This window comes from Leishmania panamensis, assembly GCF_000755165.1.
Source record: "Leishmania panamensis strain MHOM/PA/94/PSC-1 chromosome 6 sequence".
Lineage (NCBI taxonomy): Eukaryota > Euglenozoa > Kinetoplastea > Trypanosomatida > Trypanosomatidae > Leishmania > Leishmania panamensis.
Window position 1 is genome coordinate 25,373 of NC_025885.1, and position 12,451 is coordinate 37,823.

The 12,451-nt window shown below is 57.9% G+C and overlaps 3 protein-coding genes across 3 annotated transcripts; all 3 read right to left on the reverse strand.

Annotated features, from left to right (window-relative positions):
* Positions 1 to 252: 252 nt before the first annotated feature.
* Positions 253 to 1,536, reverse strand: LPMP_060060 (hypothetical protein; the record flags this gene model as incomplete). The annotated part of the gene is made up of 1 exon (XM_010705587.1): positions 253 to 1,536. One exon carries the CDS (start codon positions 1,534 to 1,536, stop codon positions 253 to 255), a length of 1,284 nt encoding a protein of 427 aa, XP_010703889.1.
* A 1,432-nt stretch (positions 1,537 to 2,968) lies between these two features.
* LPMP_060070 (hypothetical protein) lies at positions 2,969 to 4,315 on the reverse strand (the record flags this gene model as incomplete). The annotated part of the gene is made up of 1 exon (XM_010705588.1): positions 2,969 to 4,315. One exon carries the CDS (start codon positions 4,313 to 4,315, stop codon positions 2,969 to 2,971), a length of 1,347 nt encoding a protein of 448 aa, XP_010703890.1.
* A 3,614-nt stretch (positions 4,316 to 7,929) lies between these two features.
* LPMP_060080 (ABC transporter, putative) lies at positions 7,930 to 9,903 on the reverse strand (the record flags this gene model as incomplete). The annotated part of the gene is made up of 1 exon (XM_010705589.1): positions 7,930 to 9,903. One exon carries the CDS (start codon positions 9,901 to 9,903, stop codon positions 7,930 to 7,932), a length of 1,974 nt encoding a protein of 657 aa, XP_010703891.1.
* Positions 9,904 to 12,451: the final 2,548 nt, after the last annotated feature.

Here is a 12,451-nt window from a genome sequence, read left to right on the forward strand (position 1 = left end):
GCTATAGTACAACTCTAGCACACGCAGAGTGGGGAGGGGGGGAATGGTCGGCGTTTACCGAACCAAAGGCGAAAGAAACCACACAAGACAGCAGCGTGGCGCGGAGATACATGGAGAGAGCGAATGAGCCGTGTATACGTGCGGTGAGTTGCAGGGTTCCTTCGCGGTAACATCGTGTAATGAGATACATCGCAGTCAGGCTCGTGCCCACTCACCCGCACGTCGCCAGTACCGCCGTTCACAACCGCACACTCACGCGGACTCCGCAGGACTCTGTCTACTGAAATGGTCGAATTCCCCTTCAAATGAGTCGAGGTTGTACGAGCTCGGCACCGTCCAGACCCATCGCCCAGCCTCCGTCTCGACGCTGCTGTCTGAGGGACCGCATCGTGTGGCGAGTGGCGGGTTGTGGGACGTGACGCCTCCCTTCTCGACAGAACTAAGCAAGTTGAGGTGCAGGTAGGCGTCCTGCATTGGCGATGTGACGACGTTCGTCCCGACCTTGGCCTCCGCCAGGAAGGGCGTCGCACATACCTCCTTGAACGTTGACGGCGAGTTGCCCATATTTGTGTGGAAGCGACACGACGCGGCGGCAGGCGGCGGTGGTGACGGCTGCATTTCCGTGTTTGCCTGCTCGGATGTCAGTAGAGACAGTGCGCGCGATGCCGCAGGTCGGGGTAACCGGGGGGCGAGCGGCGGTGAGAGTGGCGGCGGGTACGACAAGTGAAGTAGTGAGTGCACCGTTTCCTGCTGCGGAAGAACGTCCGGCATGGGATGCACCTTTGGGAGCTGTGCACTGCGGCTCCACATTTTGCGGGCCTCCTCCGGCGTCTCGCTGTCGAGCGATACAGAGGCTGATGCAGCGACGCGCAGAGAGCTAAGTCGATTTACCGCATAGCGGCGCACATCCTCCTCGATGGAGTTAATCTGGTCACTTGCATAGCGCCGGTTGTCCTGATCAAGATGACTGACTGCGGTGATCGCGAGTGATCGCCACTGCGCGCACTCGTATGCAGTAACCTCACCTTCACGACGGAGCTTTTCGAGTTGGTTAAATAGCTTTCGATTGCGCTTGTCCATCGCCTCTAGAAGGTGCGCGGCGGCGACACTCTTCGCTTCGGCGTTGCTCGCCTTTGCCTTCCACACATCGGTCTCCTTCTGAACACGTAGTTGCTGAGCGTACAGCTGCTCTGAAGTGATGCTCAGCTCCGCGCACAGCTTGTCGACGCGGTCGTTGAGCTTCTTGTTCTCGCCCTCTAGCGTCCCTGCGCGGCGTCGCAGCTGCACCTCAGTTTCGTAGGAAAGCGTGCCTTTGCTCACGCTCGACTTGCGCGCAGCCTCTGTGAGCTTCAAGTCGGCCTCTCGCTGTTGGTCTTCCAGCTCCTCGACGCGCTCCTTGAGCGTGCTAACGAGCTCCTTCTGGCGAAAGATAATGAGTTGTTGCTCATTGATGGTCTGCAGCGTGAGGACATCAAGGCCGCCAACGGGTGTTGGCCTGGCACTACCGCACCCGTTACCCCCCAGTGTGTCCTGCATGGCACCAGAACCGTCAGAGGAGAGGGCGCGGTGTGTATGTTTGTGGGTGAAGGTAAGCACGGGATCTAAGCAAACCAACACGATTTCATGTCCAGACACCGGCTGCGCTTCGCACTAACGGAGGAGAGAAAGAGGTCGCACACGCCGAGAGAGACGTACAAAACAGAAGAACAAACAACAACAACAACAACAAGAAAGGGAAGGACGGCACGCACAGGCACAGCAACGACACCAGGGCGGGGTGGTGGGTAAACCTCTCAGCAGCTTTCTAAGAATGCGAGGACGTGGAGGAACGAGAGAACAGTTTTGATGTAGCAAAGGAATACACCTACAGGCAGGCTCGAAACGCGCGTTGGCCAGAGGTGCTTCACTGGATGGTTGGTCCACTGAGCAGTCAGTGCTGAAGAGCGCGAGAGGGCGGTCTTTGAAAAACAATGAGCGCGCACTTCTGTCGTTCGTGCTCCTTTTTCTGCTTTGGATGCCTCGAAAGGAGGCACATGCGTGTGAGCGCAGACACACGGGTGTGTGGTGATTAGCGATCGAGGAAAAGCGCTGATGATGCACACGACGACAGAAAGAGAAGCAACGTCGGAGAGAGAGAGGGAGGGGGGGAATAGAGAAGATTCTCAGCCAATGGCACGCACGCATGCACGGAGACAGCGAGAAGAAGGCACGTATACACTCGGCAAGTCAGCAAAATTAAAGTGAGCGGGCCCTCCGTTGACGTACTCAACACCTGTGTGTATGCCTTTACATATGAGAGTAAGAGAGAGGCATGCGCGAGGAGGTGACGGAAGACGATGGCACCGATGCGTACCGAGAGACCGCATGTGGGGCTGTCCCAGGAAGAGGAGAGAGACGTGTGTGCACGACAGGGTAGAAAAGAAACGGCCAACGATGATAGCTGTGGCAGGGGGTGGGGCGGGGGGCACGTGCCCAACAGCCACCGTAGAGAGAGAAGGAAGCAAGAGAAAGAGAGACATGGAAAGAGGTGAAGGAGCTGAGAAGAGGGACACTCTCTGAGAGGTGAGCGCATGCAGAAGAAGGGCGTAATACGCGTCAGCAACAGAGAATGTGTGTTGTGTGTGTGCGTGTCTCTCTACCTCTGCCATCGCGCGTGCGGGAGCGTCGGCCGGCGAAGGACGTGGGAGTGCATCACCTAGAGACGGGCCTGCTGCATCGCCCGCAGATTAAACACCGCCATGCATGCACTGCATCCATGGCGACAATCGATGTGGCGCACGCAAGCAAGAGTCAGAGATATCGGGAGAAGTCGGAGTCGATGCGGAGTGGCGCAGCAGGAAGCAACACGACATATGAGCGCAAAGACACGTGGAGTACACCCACTCGCAGCACAGCGAGAGCATGAGGAAAAAAATGCCTGTCAGCTCAGCAGCGCACACGCTTTTCTCCGCCGTATCCTGGCGCACGCTCAGGCCAGCGCTACGGAAGCCGACATGCACTCGAGTGTCGCGTGCACCACCGTGACGCGTAAATCCTCGATATCGAGGAAGCCGTCGTCATCCGTGCGCATACTCGAGGGGCTCTTTAAGAACCTCACCCGGCGAGAGACCGCTGCACCGTGTCTGGCGTCCAGATACTGGTTGCACGTCGTCTCCACTGATGGAAGGTCATAAGCGCTCTGGTAATGGAGCCCAATGGTGAAGCTCAACTTTGTGGTGCGATCCACGGCACAGAACATGGCCGTTCTAGGCATCGGTGGTGAAGGCGGCGGCGGCAGTGTGGTACCGTCACCCGGCACCGTCAGTTCTCTGCAGCTCACGCTGACGTCGATCGGGCTGCCAAAGTCCGCCATGAGTCCCAGGACCAGCTTCATGAAGTGCAACGGCTCGCGGATGCGGCGGTAGAGCGCCTGCTCCAGCCGTGGAATGTAGTCCAGAAAGCCGGCGCGCTGGTGCGCCATCGTTAGTCGGGGAAGGCCCTGCAAATTGACGCAGCTATGCAGTAATGGGATGAGAGAGTCGGTAGCATTTCCCTCCGTCTTGGCATCCGCCTCCCCAGCAACAGCAGCATCACGGAGGCGCAACACCACCGACTCCGCAATGAGAGTAATCCTCCCAGTCCGCTGAGCCGTGCGGAAGCATGCGTGCACGTCAACCTCGACGCCAGTCAACTGATAAGATGGCCTCCACTTGGCATGGGACACCTTGCAATAGAGAACTGCTAAGTTGCTCAAGGATTGAAACACCTTCAGTGAATGCTTTGTGAGGAGTAGCGGTATGGTAAAGCTGATGAGATGGTCGCCGCTGACGTCCACTGTCGGCGCGACAAGACCGTGCACTGGGCGCTGCCCGTCTGCCGTACCAATCAGCTTCGACACTGAGTCGTATTCGAGAAAGAGCGCCGGGGAGGCGCTGCGCAGGTGGGCAATGAAGTGCGCTGCGTAGTACGACGCATAGCAGGCCTCCATCCAGCGTTTTAGTCGTGCCTGGTACGCTGCCAGAGCCTCGCCAGGCACCTGTAACGGCCGCGGCTGCGCTGTGAGGAAGGTGTAGTCGATAACCTCGCTCTTATCATTCATGGCGCTCACTTTCGCGTCGTAGAACACAAAGTCGAGCTGAACCCCTTCGTCCTCCGTCCACATGCCGTCACCATGTGACTGCTGCTGCTGTTGTCGTCGCTGCTCTTGCTGAGAGATGCGCGCCGCATCAGCGGTGGCGGAGGCCAGCAGCAGGCTGTGCGCCTCTACAATAAACCATGACACGTTGCACACCGACACGCCGGCAACGACGAGCACGTCGTTGTGGATTAGGGTCATGTTGATAGTGGTGGAACGTTGTCGACCCCTTTGAGTCTCTGTGATGCATGTATGGTGTCGTGTTACTCCCGTCTGCCTGTGTATAGAGAAGGGGAGAGGAGACAGAGCGAGCGAAGCACAGAGCAAGCACAGGCACGCACGCTACACACGCATGTCGGAGGAAGAAGAGAACTGCAGTGCACCGTCCGTGCAGGCACGCATGCACACTCAGCACTACACAGCAAAACACCTGCGCGAAAGGAATGTACGGTGCCAGAGGGGATCACACAGAGCAACGACAAGCGATCAACCGGGGGAGGGTTGGCCTTGCCTGCGTCTGCGTGATGACGTGCGACAAGTTGGATGGGGAGAGAAGGCGGGCGGGACATGGGTAAATGAGGCCCTTGAGCGGGTGAGAGGGGGGAGCACGAATGGCGTCGTGACAGGCGGGCATGAAGGGAACTGACGCAACACCCTTCCCACGAGCGGAGGCATAACTAGGCACACCTGGCAGTGCACGTCAGCCACCAGGCCCGTAGGCACAAAGAGAGGCGAGCGCTTACACAGGCTGTGCCGTATGCCTCCATGCATCCCCTCAGCACCGAGGGGTCACGTCAAGGTGATCTGGCGTTGCCAACGGGGGGCAGCAACTTTCTCGCACGCGCTTATGCTGCCGCTGTTGACTGTGCAACGCATGCATTGTGGCGCGTATTCCGCCACGGTGCAGTCTCATGAGAAAGGCAGAAAAGTGGGACACATTGCGAAATAGAGCGCGCATGAATTGAGAAAACCGGAGCGTAAGCGGGTGTATGTGCGTAGGGCTCGCGGCCAGAGGTCGGAAGACGGAGACACGCAGGAGTAACGCAAGTGAAGTGGCCTGCGCCGCAGAGCAGCGGCAGCGACGGGTGTCAACGGGAGTCCCCCTCGTCCCCCTCCGACGCCGATGTCGTCTCTCAACACAAACACACAACCACTCGCACTCACTGCGGTCACCAGAATAAAGAGAGTAAGACGGAGAAGAGAAGCGCGCCAAGAAGACGAGATGCATAGCAGCAGCAGTTTAACCCCGTGCGCTACACGAAAAGAGGGAGGAGGAGAGGAGGAGCAGGAAACAACGGCTTGACTCCACCTCTCCCGTTCCTCCCTCCTAGCCCACTCGTCCCCATTGTCAGGGACTCATATGCATGAACGCACACACGCACCAACAGCGCCATTCTTTCCATGGAGCACACACACACACTCGTGACGAGCTCACACATCACCTGCATAACGTCCTTCGTTGTACGCACTTCTGCGAAGGCTGACATGCAGTCCTCCCCGAGGTGCAATCCCCTCCGGATCCCTTTTCGCCCCTCATCATCCGCTTCTCCAGCTCTCCGCCCCACGGCTTGTCCGTGTCTACGTGCGCGCCTCTTCGTGGGAGACTGCTGCTCACCGCGGCTTCGAGAAGCTGACAGAGAGGAAGCGAAACGAACACGAAGACACGTACACACACCAGCGCCAATGCACATTCCAGAGAGGCAAAGGGGGGGGTAGAAATCGTCAGTGTGGGTACGAGGACCGGACCCTCGCGTACAGGACGAAGGATCGCGGCTTCAAGGACGGAACACAATGACGACGCCACCGCCACCCACGTGTGCACAGAGATGCGCACGCACATACAAACGCAGAGAGCCTCCTGTGGGTCTTCGAGGAGACAAGATGTGGTGGTGGTGGTGGGGAGTTCGGTGACGGGAAAACGTGTTCGACCCACTCTCCAAGCTGGCCTGCCCTAATATCGGCCATATCGTTGGAGGAAGAGCGGTGCGAGGCGAGAATTTCGGGATGATGACAACAGCAGCTGCGAGTAAGAACGGAGAGTTGTGGAGGGAGGGGATAAAATATAGCCGCACACTCGAGGTGGTCCGAGTGCCGTATCGCGTGTGCTTGCACGCACGGATGAGCGTCCCTGTGCTCGCCACTGAGCACCTCTCTCGCTATACGTCGTACAGGCACACATACAGGCGCACGCGCACTCGCCTCGAGAAGAACTCCTACTCCCTCCACCGCTCCCCCTCTGGTGCCCACTCCTCCGTATCGCTTGAAAAGCCTAAACAGGCGCACCCACAAGAGGAGATGAGGGAAAGAGGCGAATCAAAGGAGATCGTTGGAGAATCACACGGAGGCAAACGAGGTGCGTAATGAGCGGTGCGCGCCACCCAACGGCAGAGAGTGACACCGACGGCGCCCACGGAAGCGGTCGCAAAGTCCGGCGTAGGAGGGGAGCGTCTGTGCGTCTGCATGGAGTAGTCAAATGAAGCCAAGATGTAGGGTACGAAGGTCAACAAGAAGCGAAAAAAGAGCGCACAAAATACGCAACTCCCCCACAGCAGGTCGTGTTGTGCGCGGGGAAAGAACACCTCAGCCAACTAACATCGCGAGCGGTGGCGCAACCGTAACTCACGCGACTATGCGACTGTGTGACTGTGAGAAGAGGAAGGGGGAAACGCTCCTGGATGTGCGCTGGTGAGTGCAACAGTGCCTTCTTGCCACACTTGCAAAGAGCAAGAGCTCTGGCAAAACACTCAGAAAGAGAAACGAAGAAGGCACCGGGCATAACACACTCACAGACACGAGACGCCGAAAGATACACCGAAGAGGAAGAAAGCGTGAAAGAGGCGCGGAGTCGCACGAAGCACACGGAGGGGACGGAGGGGAAAAGATGACCATGAGATGGCCTACGAGAGAGAGAGAGACACAAGGAGAAATGGACGAAGAAGTCCACTCCAGTACACGCGGCACTTAAATATAGGCCACCGCACGTGGCAGAGAGAAGTAGCGAAGCAAGAGGGGGAGAGGAGGAAGGGGGGAAGAGGTCCAGAGTGGCAGGGAGAGCGAAACACCCCAGAAGCTCACTCTACAAAAAGCGTAAAGGCCACAGTGTGTGAAGGAAACCCCTTAAAATAAAAGGAAAAAGCAGCGCCGCATACGCAACGCGGTCAGGCGAGGGCCCCTCGCTTCCTCCCTCTTGTCGAGGGGAAAAAGAGCCGAGAGGAGGGGGAGAGCGAGAGAGAAGCGCGCCAGCAGGCAGTAACTGTTGTAGAACAAAGGCCCACCACCACACACGCAGCGCAATGCACAGAGAGGCGAAAGACACCACATCCTGCCACATCAAGCTCTTGCACGCATCTCGAGTTGGGCGAACAGAACGGTAGCCCGTCCTCTTCACGGTAACAAGCAGAAAAAAGGGAAGACCATTGCCGAAAACATATGCGAGCCAACAAGAGACAGCGAAACGACCTCACAAGAGAGGTGGCACGTGCAGCTCAGCCCTCACACGTAAACACACACACACAGAAAAAATAGAACATATGAAAAATAAGACGCACTCAAACTCATTCGTATGGGGTAGCGTGCGGGAAGGGGGGATTTCCAGATCCCATATTGGTCTACCGCAGCCATCATCACTCCTCCTTGTACGAGTACAAACTGCCAACACCCACTATTGCTCTGCCCGCCCCTTTACCCGGCATTCGCAGGCAGACACAATGGGAACGCCGCCCTCACACTGCCAGCTTCCCCACAAAGCCAAACACCAGCAAGTCGCGTGCCGCTTTATCTACACCAAAAACTACCCAGTCTAGACACATGCACCACTACATTCTCGCACGAGCTGCCACCGTCAGAGTCACCACGGTGATCAAGCGTAACAGGAAGAACAGAACAAGCAACGACACCCACATATACACACTCTCAGACTGCGGGTCACCGTCAAACTGAAGCAGACGCAGCACTGTACGTCCATCACGCGGATGGTTGATGCAATACTCGTCTCCCCAGCGGCGGTTGTCGCACGTGATGTTGTGCACATTGTACAGCTCATTGCGCATCAAGAGAATGTACGTGTGGCGCATGAACGACGGCTTCTCAATCCAGTACCAGTACGGCCGCAGACGGTCCGTACTCGCGAACAGACCGCCGCCTAGAGCCAGTGGGATCAAGATCGGCGGTGTGATGGCAGAGCCAATCATCAGCGACGGGCACGCGGTGGAGATGGCAAAACCCAGTCCAGCTGCCACCTGCGACAGCAGCGCCACCACACCGCAGTAGTAGAAGAACGACCCAGGTGCACGATGCAGGCCCACCATCCAGTACAGGATGCAGCTCTCCACCAGCACTGCAAGAATCTGCACGGGAAACTCAGCGACACTCCGCCCAAGGAAGAACATCAGCGGCGAGTACGCGCCGGCCTGCTGCTCACGCGTGTACACGGCGCGCACATTGTTGAACGTGTTGATCATGATGAACGTCGAGCTCATCGCACGGTTCATCACGATCATGAACAGCAGGCCCTGGCGATCCTGAATGCCCTCCACGTTGGCGCGCAGATTCAAGAAGATCAGGCCCACGACCACGGCAAAGAAGACCGCCTGCGCCATGTACGAGAAGAGGTAGACCGAATCACGGGAGATCTCGATCAGCGTGCGCCGCGTCAGCTCGTAGAACTGCACAACCGGCGAGCTGCCGAACTTCACAATGTACGCATCCAGGAACCGCGCAGCTGACGACTCGCGGCGGCTCTTCGCAAGACGCACCGCGGCGCTGTGCGGTGTGCGGGGGCCGTTCTTCAGGTACTTGCTCCAACGCTTGATCAAGATCTTGCTCGTCGCACTGTCCTGCAGCAGCGTCATGTAGTAGTCCGTCGGCGTGTACTTGCTCGGGCACACGAACCCGATAGACTCGAAGTAGTCCAGCGACGCCGCCATCGTCCCGTGGTACGCAATGCGGCCCTGCGTCATCAGCATCACATCGTCGAAGTACGACAGCACCTCCGCAGTCGGCTGATGGATCGTGTAGATCACAGTGCGGCCCATACGCGACAGCTGGCGCAGCAGGTGTACGACCTTCGCAGACGTCACGGAGTCTAGCCCAGACGTCGGCTCATCAAGCAGCAGCACCTTCGGGTCGCAGATCAGCTCGATCCCGATGCTGCACCGCTTGCGCTCGCCACCAGACAGCCCAGCCTCCAGTCCGGGGATGCCAACCTTCGTGTTGCGGCAGTGCTGCAGCCGCAGTACATCCAGCGCCTCCTGCACACGCTCCTCCGTCTCTGCACGGCCCGTCCCGCGCCGCGTGCGCAGCGAGAACCACAGCGCGTCGTACGGCGTCGACAGCGGCGAGATGATGTCGTCCTGGGTCACAAACCCCATCGCCTTGCGAAAGTGCCGCTCGAGCTCGCAATCGCCCAGCTGGCGCCGCCCGCTCAGCCTCAGGGCGCCGCCAGACGCAAGTCGGTCGCTGATCGCGTTCAGGAACGTCGTCTTGCCGGCACCGGACGACCCGAGGATCGCGAGGCACCGCCCGGGCAGCGCAGTCCCCGTCAGCCCGCACAGGATGCGCTTCTTGCCGGCGCTGTAGCTCAGCTTGCGCCACGACAGCGGCAGCGAGTAGCTGTCCGGCACGCTGCCTGTATTCAGCGTGTCGGAGTCCAGGTTGGCGGTGGAAGGTGGCATCTCGAGGCTGATATTGAGAGAGGAAGGGATCTGGCGCTCGCTTCTGGCGGTAAAGTCTGGGTCCGCCACGTTGATGGAGTTCCCTTCATCCATGAGTTCGCTGTTTAAGAGAGGCATCTGGGTGTGAATGGGGGAACGTGAAGTAGGGCAGTGCGACGTGCTGGTCGGGCAGAAGGAGGTAAGCGGTCCGCGCGAGTGTCGGATGGTGGGTTGAGTGCTTGTTTACAGACCGAGAGAGCAGAGAGGTGAGGTAAGGAGAGGAGATGAAGAGGAAATGAATGGCGATCGCCGCTTAACGGGGAGAGGCAGTCGAATAGCAGGGGAGGATGGGAGCCGAGAGAGAAAGGGGGAGCGGAGGGTGCACGAGACGGGGCGGCTGCGAAAGTGGAGCCGAGACGGTGACAGACAAGTGCACTCGAGGACTGCCGCTGCAGCGCAAGCCCTCCACCTCTGCCTCCTCTCTCGCTGCACCTCAGGACAACGAGTGCGATGCGCTGGGCAGTGCACCGACGGTGTCGAAGTCAATGCGTGGGTAGTGAGGCAGCTAGCAGAGATGTGAGACGGCGGCAAGCCGATTGGTCCACAAACGACTGAGAAGAAGGCGCATCATCATCCTACTGACATCACAGCTGTCCATGCTTTGTTTCGCTTTTGGTTTCACGGTCTTGTTGGTGCGTTGTCTTGCCTTGTTGGAGAGTGGCTTCGTTAGCACGACTCAGACGCCATACCCACACAAACACACACGCCCGGGTGTGCATCGATGAAGAATGTGCGCGTGCGGGCTCTTGTGATGAGCGAAATGACGGGAAAAAACAGATATACACATACACACACACATGCACACACACGCGACCGTACACAGACGTCTACAGAGGTGAAGAACAATAAAACAACCACTTAAAGTGAATCGCATAATCAAGAGAGGAGGGGGGAAGCTGAGAAGCAGCGACGAAGAAGAATAGCGCAAAATCACAGAGAGAGAGAGGAGGGGGGTGGTGTAAAGGAGCAGGAGAGAGCATCTGCAGCGTGGACCACACACGCACATACGGATGCACGTACCCTTCTCCCCCGAGCTGTCCCTCATTACAATCCCCACGGCCACCGCTACCCCCCTCTCCCCTCACTCTGCTATTACACATGAACACAGAGCAGAAGAGAAATAGGGGGGGACGTGCGGGGAGGAATGAGAGGAGAGACGAAGCACAAAGATGTGGAAGAACACCAGGACACCTCAGCGACTGGAGACACCGAGAACAGAGAGAGGAGCCGGCGGGGACAAAAAGAGAAGTCCACCGCATAAGAAGAAGACAAGCAACAACACCAAAGAAACAGAAAAGAGGGGGTGACGGTGAAGGGCACACAAACATCAACGATCTTCAACGCACACGCACACAGAGAGACTTAGAGAGAGAGACGCATACCACCACCCCACCGAAGCGAATTCACTGCAACACGTAAGTACCTCTTCGTCCATTTTATAGGAGGGCACCGGTCCTTCTTTCTCACCCGCTCGTATTTCTTCCTTCAGCGCGGCAGCTGAGCTCGCGGTGTCTCGCCCCCCACCCGCCAGTGACTCTCTTCATAATTCCGCAGCAGAGGTGGAAGAAAAGGACCAAAGCACGAGAAGCACAGCAAGAAGCGAGAGCGAATCGCTTGCCGCCGCTCCGCCGTGCACGCGGATCCATGACGGCGGCAGTGGTGAAGGAGGAGGTAGGCTGGCAGCAAATAAGAAACGACAAAGAGCGACAAGACCAACAGGAACGCCTGCAGTGCATGAAGCGATGAAAGCGAAAGGCGAATGCGGTAGAGAAGAAAGGACGGGAATGTCGGAGAGGCACACACACACACACACGCAGCCGCACAAAGTTGAAAGGGAAAAATGCGCTCAGCCTCAATCGGCGAAGCGGAGAGCGCAAAACAGCTAAAAGAAAACGAAAAGAATACCAATGTCTGACCCCACCACTGAGAGGCGGAAGGGGAGCCCCAAAAGACGCGGAGAGGCATACCAGCAACACACACATCACACAGGCTCAAACCCAGGGCGAGAAAGAGAAACCGAAACAGTCATCTATGGTGTGGCAACGAGCCGCGACGGCACAACAGCGTAGTGCCCACGAACAGCCCAGAAAAAGAAAAAAAGCAGCGAAGCGCGAGCGAATGCGCCGAAATTTAAACGCCACGCAATGCGAACGCCAACAAGAGGCGCCGCTCGGGCAACAGAGAAGGACGTTAGGAGGCGAAACGGAGCGCCCCTTCCACTCCGCAACGCAACTCCAAACAAAAAGAGGAGAGAACGTCTGAGACACGAGGTGCACGCAGTGAATCACCGGCGAAGAAACGCCCACACACTCGACACAGCTGCCCAGGATGACTCCTGCATAAAGCACGCCAGGCCCCAACTCACGGCACAACCACAGCACAGAACGGGAGGAAGCGCCACGAGAATCCGAATTGCTATCGGCAACCTCATCCAGTCCTGGCACGGCTCGCGATTGTGAGCGAGATCACGCAAATAATGCGTAACAGGAAGAACAGAACAAGCAACGACACCCACATATACACACTCTCAGACTGCGGGTCACCGTCAAACTGAAGCAGACGCAGCACTGTACGTCCATCACGCGGCTGGTTGATGCAATACTCGTCTCCCCAGCGGTAGTTGTCG